A 10404-nucleotide genomic window follows, 5' to 3' on the forward strand; every position below is an offset into this window, starting at 1 on the left:
ACTGAAACCCTCATTCCTGTGGTTCTGACTGTAGTAGTCCGAAGGAGTAAATAGAGGGGATCAGGTTATCCTTTGTCCTAGTCTGTTCTTCACTGCTGGGACAAAATACTCTGACCACTACCAACTTGGGGAGGAAAGGGTTTATTTAGCTTACATCTCCCAGGTCACAGTTCATCCAGGAGCCCAAGGTAGGAACTCAGTGCAGGAACTTGGAGGCAGGAGCTGGAGTGCAGGCCATGGAGGAATGCTGCTTACTGGCTGGGCCCTCCCACATCACTCATCAAGAAGATGTCCCTCAGACATGGCCATAGGCCAGTCCAATAGAAGCAATTCCCCAATTGAGGCTCCCTCAACCCGGCTGTGTCAAGTTGACACTAAAGCTATCCAGCACATCCTGCAAGTTCTCTGACTTCCACATGTTGTGACACATAGGTACCTATACATACAAACAAATAAGTAAAGATTAAAAAAAGAAAAGAATGGTTACGTGACAGACTCCAATTTCTGTTTCCCGGGAAGATTTCTCTGGTCTCTGGTGTTCCTTTGTTAGTGTTTTGTCTTTCGTGGCCACATCTGAGATGGTCTTAATGGAGAACAGTCTGTCTGGAGACTGCATAGTTTTCACAGCTTTATTCTGTCTGTTATGGAGGTCTGATTGCTAGAAATTGCCTTGTGGATTAAAGACCCACAGCCTAAGTCAGCTGACTATTCTGATGTCCTCAGCAGTGTAGATCCTTTAAATTTTTAGTAGGCCAACATTGCACATGTACCTACTTTCTTTGTTTTAGGTTCGTAACACAGTTAAGTGTCTTGCCTAGATGTGATATTCTGAGACTTTCAGATCTCTAGCTGTTAACCTTTGCCTTGCCTCTTTTGGCACTTAGTTTAATGACCTCACTCTGAGGCACTCTACTTTTTTCCCATGATAGAAAATGACTGTGCTTCATTTGGTTCCATAGCATTTATATCTGAATGCTGAATATTTTAAAATATTAAAATAGCACCATATATCTGTTTTTATTGGTTTTTATTTTCTTTCTTCTTGTAAGACCATAATCTCTTAATTATTAGATAAGGGATGTAATTTTGTTTATGATTCTAGTCACTCAGGTCTTAAAAACTGTTTAGCCCTATGTTGTTCCATACATTTTTCATTTAATCATTAATGCAGTTAAAGGGAGGGAAAAACCACATTGTAAAATTGTTTTTGTAGCCATATATTTTAATTTTACACTGATCAACTCAATAGCAACAAGTACCTGTAACAACACATTTTGTTCTCATTATCTTTTCCCACCAGAAGGATCCTTTGGAGAAATTATAGTTTTAAGAATGATAGGGAAAGCGCAAGGTGATTATGAAATATCTTGGCCAGAAACCAATGGAAAACTGAAAGGGTACAGAGGTAGAACCATATGCACATTAGTAAGGATGTAACTGCAGTGGGCCCATTAAAATAAATCAAAGTAGATGTTTGAACACATGGATTTCTGATGATACTGGTTAATGTTGAAGGACATGCCAACATTATTGCATGTGATGAAATTACTAACTTTGGAAAATTGAGGGGGATGAGGGACTACTCTTACCATTCTTGTGTGACCCATACCACTCACATCTATATTGGGAGATGAAGGAAAGCATCTCATTGTCAAGGTGGTTTAGGTCATAAATAAATAAAATTAGACTACATTTTTCCTACCACTCCTAAATTAAGGAATCTGGTCCTTGAAAATAAAGACAGGCAGACTTTTTTTTATTTCTTTACCCCAACTTAGAAAGTGTAGTACTCAGGAGCCACACATGGCCAGTAGCTACCATATTGGACAGCAATTTCCTACCTACCATTTACAGAAACTCTGGGAGTAATGAAAGTTGTTAAACGATGCCAGGAGCATGTGGTCGGAAAATACACTCTTAATAAAAAGTATAGGACAAAAACCTGATTTCTTCTAGTAAATTTCAAAGAAAGAAGAAAATTTCAGAATAAAAGAAACTTGGACTTGGGTGTGTAGTCGAGTGGTAGTATCTGTGTAGCATGTGTGAGGCCCTGATTCAGTCCGCAGCATCATAGAAATAAGTAATAAACAAACCTTTTCTGTTAAATATTTTTAAGTATCACCTATACCCCTGGCCCACTGCCGGCCTCATCATTATCTTGTGCTTTGTAAATACACAGCACTTGGAAAGAGTTGACTATGTTATGGCAACTGACAGAAAGCCATGCAGAGGAGACAGAGTCTCTCTATTGTGGTGGAGGGGGTGTGGACTCTTGACCATGTTGGGCTTAGTAGAACAGTAAAGGAGGTTGAATTTTCTTCTGAGTACATTATGAGCATTTGTTGATTTTAAGTGACAGGATTTTGAGTGACAGGATGAGATTTATGTTATAAAATAACGATAGCTGCTCTGTGAGATGTAGTAGAAAGTCCAAAAGCAGAAACAGACTAATTCGGAAATTCTTTACCTTGGTAGAGACATCATAAGATGGATCCATGTAAGACCAGTAGATTTGGAGAAAAAATTGTACACTTGGGGGTTGAGTGAGAAGAATTGGGTGGAACCAGGTTTGAGACATGTCAAGAGTTCCTTTGAGGTACATAAGCAAGCTGTGACTAGAGGAATAAATCAAGGAACCATCAACAGAAAGATGGTGTTCAGGCATGGGGTGGGTGCTGTCTCCTGGAGAGGAGAGTGAAGTGAGCCTCTTGCTAGCTAGCTTTCTTAGGTCCACACCTTTGCTTAATAAGCCTGACAAGTCTAAGATGTAGCCAGTTTCTTGACTTTGGACAAGTTTGGGTAATTATTTACAAAATACTTTTGTAGCATGCCATATTTCTCTTTGTATTTATTGGTTTTTGTACCCCCTTTGTTTCTAGCCAAATCACTTGTTTTGGTAGCTTGTCTTCTTACCTGCACATTCTTGTTCTGTGGCATAAATATTTGAAATAGCATAAGCCCTAGATGCAAATGATTATATTTGAGGTTTTTATTTCCTAGATTCAGTACTATAAGAACTTTGATATAACTGCATTTTCCAGATACATTTTTCCACCACACCTAGTGATATGATCCTTATTAGTAATAACTTCATATCTACACTATATATAAGGATGTTGTTTTACATTCGTTTGATCTTTATATAAATACATATTAATAATTTTTTAAAAATATTTTTAATGTGTGTGAATGTATTGCCTGCATGTGTGTAGTAAGTGCACCCATGTTGTGCAATACCCATGGAGGTCAGAAGAAGCCTTTGGCCCTTTGACTTCTCACTACCAGTTATGTATTATATCTGCCATTGTAGTATTTTTTTTCTTTGTATCATTACATTTTTTTTTTTTTAAAGCTAGTATGTTGGGCCAGTGGTGCAGGCATGTAGTCCCAGCACTTGGGAGATAGAGGCAGGAGGATCAAGAGTTCAAAGCCAGCCTCAATTACATAATGAGTTGAAGTTAGCTGGGCCAACTGAGACCTGCCTGAAAAACAAATAGCAACAAAAAGCTTTGGAGATGATTACCTTGTTTTGAGAAAGGATCTCACTATGTAGCCCAGGCTAACCTTAGAACTTAAAATTCTCCTGCTTCTTACTCCTAGTTGCTGAGGTTGCAAGTGTATGCTATCACATCCGTGGCATGCTGTTGTTTGCTTTTTTTTTTTTTTTTTGAGGGAGGGACAGGTCTCATACTACATAGTCTAGGCTGACCTCAAACTCATGGCAGTACTTTTTCTTGCCTTAGCCTCCCAAGTGTGGGAGGTATGCACCCACCCCTGTCTAGCTTTCTGCAACCCCCTTCCTCCTCCTTCCTTTGGTTACTGTAATAGGGCAGAGTCTCCCTATAGCCCCAGCTGGCCTAGAACTTGCTATGTAGACTAGGTTGTCCTTGATTTCACAGAGATCCACCTGCCTCTGCTTCCCAGGTCCTGGGGTTAAAGACATAACACCACTATGTCTGGGTATAATAGGTTTTAAAAAGTCCATATGTCCTCAGTCCTACAGCCTACTTAAATAAATGAGTCTTGGAGATGTTACATGGTTTACTGAGATCGCCCAGCCAGCTGAGTTGAAGAAGGTTCATAGCAGACCATAATTTTTCTCTTCATTTCCAGACTGGTAGATTACTTTACTTCTCATACCCTTCTGCTCCTGCCCCCATCCTTTTACAGTGGGTGTTGTTAAAATAGTAGAGGTCTGGGGCTGGAGAGATGGCTCATCGGTTAAGAGCACTGACTGCTCTTGGATAGGACCCAGGTTCGATTCCCAGCACCTACATGGTGGCTGTGAACTGTCCTTAATTCCAGTTCCAGGGGAATCCGAAGCTGCCTTCTGACTTCCGTGGCATTGCACAACATGGGTGCACTCACTTACATGCAGGCAATACACTCAAACACATAAAATAAAAATAATAATAACATTGTATTTGTTTCTAAAGGAGGTGATGATGAGAGGACTGAGTGATGCACAAATACACAAACCTTTAAAAGTATTTTCTCTCCCAGTGTTTGTTTCTGTAAACAAATATTTATTCAGAAGTGAATTTCTTTCCTAAATATTAAGCAGAAGAAATTTAAAATTATTAAAATTCAAAGTATGGAGTCACTAATTCTTACTGACAGCATGCTTTCCTACTCTTAGCATGTACATTTGTGTTATTTTTCTCATTTTAGTAGCTCATCTCATCACTATTGCTAATTTAAAGTTGAGTTCACATTATCGAATCACTTCACATTTATAGTGAAATTCAACCTCTCCAATCCTTTTGGCTCTACCACTCTTTCTCTTGGAAAGGTGAGGATGGTTTCACCTGTACAGTGGGAGGAAGAAATGACTAAAAACAGTTGTTTTAGCTTTGTTCTATTTCTGGAAAATTCAGCGCCCTGTGAGTCATTATCTGCCATTGGAGGCCATAGACTCCAGTTGCAAGATCCTAAGTTTATTGCATAAGCTAGCGCCTGACCTTCAGCACCCTTCAGTTTCTGATAGCATAGTCAGGATTTGAACTGTTGACCTTGAGAGGAAAGTCTGGATGACAGGATTTGTTCAGGTTCTCATAGTTCTCTTACTTTGGCAATTAGAGTTCTCTGTAACTTAGCAGCTTCTTTTTCATGGAGGCATGCACAAAGGACTTTTTTTTTTAAATTTTTTATTATTTTTTATTGTATGTGTGTATTGTCTGCATGTAGGTAAGTGCACCCGTGTCATGCAATGCCCGCAGAGGTCAGAAGAGGCCGTCGGATCCCCTGGGACTGGAGTTAAGGACAGTTGTTAGCTGCCATGTGGGTGCTGGGATTTGGACCAGTGTTCTTAACTGCTGAGCCATCTCTCCAGCCCCAGGATTTTTCTTTCTTTCTTTCTTTCTTTTTTTTTTTTTTAAAGCTAGTCATAAAATTTGAGCCAAGAAGTTAAAGAAGAATCTCTTTTAAATGAGTTTTGGCCTGCATGTATGTGTGTGTATTATGTGTGTGCAGTGCCCAGGGAGAAAGGATGTCAGTCCATTGGACCTGGAGTCAGAGGCAGTTGTGAGCAGTCAGTGGGTAAGTTGTGAGCAGTCAGGAATCAAACCTGGGTCTTCTGCAAGAGCAGCAAATGCTCTTAACTGCTGAGCCATTTCTTCAGCCCCTATGTCTCTCTTTAAATGATTGGAAATGATCTCAGTCTTTCTTCTAGTAGGCTATGACTGCCACACTCGTATTCTCAGATGTCACAGATATGCAAAGGATGTCTTCCTCATCATTGGAAACTCTGAACTCCTTAGTGCTATAGGTTTATTAGAAGTTAGAGATTTACTGTGCTAGAAGCTCAGATCAAAGCAAGCTCTAGGTCTTCAGTGCTAGCACCCAGTAGCTCCTGCTATAGACTCAGAGCTGCAGGTGTTAGAACCCTTGGCTCTTAACTCTTCACAGCTCACAGGAACTCTTCCAGTGTCCTGGGATCACTCTCTCAGCTCTTCATAGCGTCTTGCCACCTCAGTATATCTGACTGTAGTCCTTAATCTCTTCAGTCTCTGCTGGCCACTCTGGAACTTTTGGCTACTTCCCAGCTCTGTTTGGGGTCGGGGACATGACGACACTGTTTCCTGAGCTTATTGTCTTAGGAGTTGCTGTCCAGTTGTCTTCTAGCTGCTGATGCTTGGGCCTAAAAGCCTAGGGTTTCGCCTGCTCTTAGTGTTTCCAATTCAGTCCATGAAAGATCATTAGGAAAAAGCACTATTGAGTCAAATGTTGCAACACAGTGGGGAAGTATCTAAGAGAAGCCTCCAGAACCCTGATAAGACTGAGAAATAATTTGTCTGCTTGTATGATTGGATAAGGGGTGTGGCATACTTGAACTCTACCAGTCACAACCTTGCTGGTACATGGCTTCCAGTTATACCATTCATAACCTTACATATAAACAAATTACAACTTTACTTTGGAACCAGTCACAAGTCTTACCTTGTACCAGATAGAGGCTTTTTATTGAGTTATTGGGGGAGGTGCTCCCCTCTCATCTTGAGTAGATGCAAGGTGGGCATTGTCATCTAGATTTTACTGAGGCTTCTCTGCCTCAAGTAATTTGTCAAAGCCACAGGTCCAAGTTGCCTGGAGCAATTGTGATTGGCTCAAGACATCCTTGAAGCAGAATAGTAGCTTCAGCAGTGACAGTGGTTGTGGTGGTCCTTGCAGCTGGCATAGAACTTTCTCAGAGGAATTCTGGTGTGTTCAAAGCAGCCAGCCTGCTGTGATGACTGTTCTGTCAGTTGCCAAAGAAAGGGCTCCTTATTTGACAGCTACTCACTAGAACAACCAGGCACCAGGGAAGGGTCTGTCAGTTATCAATCATATGGCCAAGTGACTGTTTTTAGTAGTTTAGCTTATTTAAAGGAACAAAACAAAACACTAAAGGACACTTAAAACAAGTACCTATTCTGGAATAAACATTCTCAAAAGTACATAACAGAACCATACTTAGCCCTGGGGTTGGGGATTTAGCTCAGTGGTAGAGCACTTGCCTAGCAAGCGCAAGGCCCTGGGTTCGGTCCTCAGCTCCGAAAAGAGAAAAAAAAAAGACAAAATAACAGTACTTAGCTCCTAGCTAGATACCTTTAGGGTCCTTAGCTCAATCTCATCAGCACAGATCTTTTGTCATTCAGGTTTGTCTTTCATTAGTATAAAACTTGTAACTTAGCCCTCTCCATATAGCCCTCAATATCTGCTACAGTAATTTTGTATGTAGTAGTTTATTAATGTTCTATGAATGTATTCTATTTTTAAGGTATATTAGCTGCAGTTACTGTGATAAAGGAAACCTAAAATTTCTCTTCATTGAAGACTATAATCAAATAATTAGCTTTTTAGGAATGACTTATTTACAGATTTCATTTTTAATGCAGGGCAGAATCTAGACAGTATGCTCCATGGTACTGGGATGAAATCAGACTCGGACCAGAAGAAGTCAGAAAATGGAGTGACATTAGCACCAGAGGATACTTTGCCTTTTTTAAAGTGCTATTGCTCAGGACACTGCCCAGATGATGCTGTAAATAACACATGCATGTGAGTATTGGTGTAGTCCTTATGTGTTAGAAGAGCACATTTATTACTATTTCAAGGATTGTTAAAGTTGTCCAAGTTTTTTCCCTTTCTTTTTCTTTTTTATTTGGACAGGGTCTTCCTGTAGCCCCAGGTGGTCTAAAGCTCTCTATGTAGACCAGGCTGGCCTCCATCTCACAGAGTCCACCTGCCTCTGCTTTTCGAGTGCTGGGATTAGAGGTGTGTGCTACCATATTCAGTCCTTCCTTATATGTGGCATCTTTCTAAAGAGCCAGAAGGCTTCTTGGTTTGAATATAGGAACATTGCTATCATTAAATGATTGATGATATTTTATTAGTGATGTCATGATATAGCTTCTTATATTTTCGCAGACTGGGAATTGAACTCAGGGCTTTTTGCATGTTAGGTAAGTACACTGAGTTCTATCAGTCAGTGCTGGATCCAATTTAGTTTTTTAAAGGAAATAAAAGGAATCTAGTATTTGACTAACATTTTCAGTTTATTTAATGACCTTTTAGTCATAAAGTTAATAGCGATCATTGTAGAAAACTCTGAAGAGAAAAAATTTCATTTTCTTAACCAGTTGAAATACTGTATAGATACATAAGAATGGTACTGTGATAATTAGTTTTTTACTTTCTTATCAGTGGATTTCTAATCCAAATCTGTTTTACGACTTCATTTTTCCACTAAATTTTATATTAACAATTCAGCCCAATTACATATGGTCATTGAACTCTAGTCTTTTTTCTTTTTTCTTTTTTTTTTTTGATCATTTTGAAACAGGGTCTCCCTGTAGCCCCACCTGGCCTGGATTCACTATGGAGACCAGGCTGGCCTCGAACTCACAGAGATCCACCTGCCTCTGCTTCTCAAGTGCTGGGATTAAAGGCATGCCCCACCATGCATGGCTATAATCCATATTTTTAAAAGCATTTCTTTGTATATGCATGTGCACATAAGATGTATGTGTCTGCGGGTGCCCATGTGGAGGTCAGGGGACAACTTGCAGGAATCTCTTCTCTCCTACCCATGTAGGTTTCGGGCATGGAACTCAGGTTGTCAGGCTTGGCAGCAAGCACCTTCACCTGCTCAGCCATCTCACTGGCTCACAGTCTATATTCAATGAGGTACATTGAAGAACTGACTTACTGTACAAAAATAAAAAAAAGTGGGTCTGGAGAGATGGCTCAGGGGTTAAGAACACTGACTGTTCTTTCAAAAGACCTGGGTTCGAATCCCAGCACCCACATGGTAGCTAACAACTGTCCGTAACTCCAGTTCCAGGGGATCCGACATCCTCTCTCCATGGGCATTGCACGACACGGGTGCACTTACCTACTTGCAGGCATTACACATAAAATTAAAATAATAATAATAATAATAAAAACCCAAGTATATACAACTCAGTCTCATCAGTCAGTTAATCATCTCCTTGTAGAAGTACTAATGATGGTCAAAATTTGTACTTCCTTAATTATTCTATGCTCTTTGAACGGACTGGATTTAACACATAAAACTTGATGTGTGAAATCATGAATATGATGCATTATCCTTCAGGATAAGGAATGATATCTTTGCTTGGTAAAAAAAATCAAGCAAACATTAAAATGGTAAAATTCATGAAAAAGAAATATATTTATATAGATTTCTTTATAATTTAACCATTCAGAACTTCTGCTTTCCTGTCATGTATAATATATGAATGTTATGGGTAAAAGATTAAAAAGTTTTGAAGTGTATTTTCAAAGCATTGATTATAAAATTTCATCAACTTTCTGTGCTCATGAGTGTGACTAACAGACATTACTTAACAGCACATTTGGAGGACTTACTGAAAGAATCTCTTTCTACCTGACATAAGATAGGGTTCTCATTGGCACTCTAGAAGGCATAACTTTGATTTGCACATGTGCATGCATTCATGCAGAGAACAATTTGCTAGGGTCAGTTCTGTCCTCCTACTGAGCTATTGATTCTCTGCCCCCACCTTTTTTCCCCCCTTAATGAGACAGAGCCTCCCTGTGTAGTTCAGGGTAACCTAGAACTCAAGATCTCCTGCCTCAGCTTCCTGAGGGCCAGTATTACAGGTGTGTGCCACCATGCTCGGCTCTTTCTGTTGTGAAATTATGTTATTTTTCTCTCTTTTAGAACTAATGGGCATTGCTTTGCCATCATAGAAGAAGATGACCAGGGAGAAACCACATTAGCTTCTGGGTGTATGAAATATGAAGGATCTGATTTTCAGTGCAAGGTGAGATCTAATTTGGGACCCACAAAATAAAGAAGGGTAGGACTGTGTGAACAGTGTTAGGTCCCCTTTTAGAGTGTATCTGTCCTTCACGCTGCTGTGTCTTCATGAAAACAGATTTGCTAGAGAAAGCTTAGCTCTTCAAGTAATAGGATTGTGCGAATTCAAGTTCCAGATTATTTTACTTTAAGAAAGTTTCAGTCATTCCAGATTGTCATTACTGTAAAAAAAAAAAAAAAAAAAGTAAGACCAAAAAAGTGTATTAGCCATTAATTTCATACAAAAATAAGTGTTATTAGTAAAAACAATGAGTCTTTCTGTAAGAAACAGTGTATTTTAAAACAAAATGGAGATCTTTTTTAAAGGTTAAAAACTCATTCCATTTTATCTCTTACAGGGTTTATACTGAGTTCAATATTGTATAACTGTATTAAGTCAACTGTGAACCTAAAAATTTACAGCCACTGTTGAAAGAGATGTAGCCTTGCTCTGGAGTATTTTTACTGAATATGTGAACGCTGTAATGAAATACTTCTAATCATGTGGTTATTAAATTTTTAAAAATATTTTAAATAATAATTCTTCAAAGCATAAAAATTTGCTCCTTAAAGAAGAT

At 39.2% G+C, this 10404-nt stretch overlaps 1 protein-coding gene across 3 annotated transcripts in view; it reads left to right on the forward strand.

The window, feature by feature from the left end:
• Window positions 1-10404, forward strand: part of Bmpr1a (bone morphogenetic protein receptor type 1A) — a 127637-nt gene that overhangs the window by 87002 nt on the left and 30231 nt on the right. For all 3 annotated transcript variants that reach the window (XM_017795933.2, XM_029559292.1, XM_008824447.3), the window contains exons 4-5: window positions 7377-7539; window positions 9689-9791. In XM_017795933.2, the coding sequence (XP_017651422.1) occupies window positions 7377-7539; window positions 9689-9791 (266 nt within the window). The remainder of the gene's footprint in view (window positions 1-7376; window positions 7540-9688; window positions 9792-10404) is intronic.

Source organism: Nannospalax galili, unplaced genomic scaffold (genome assembly GCF_000622305.1).
Source record: "Nannospalax galili isolate Female #2095 unplaced genomic scaffold, S.galili_v1.0 scaffold409, whole genome shotgun sequence".
Taxonomy (NCBI): domain Eukaryota; kingdom Metazoa; phylum Chordata; class Mammalia; order Rodentia; family Spalacidae; genus Nannospalax; species Nannospalax galili.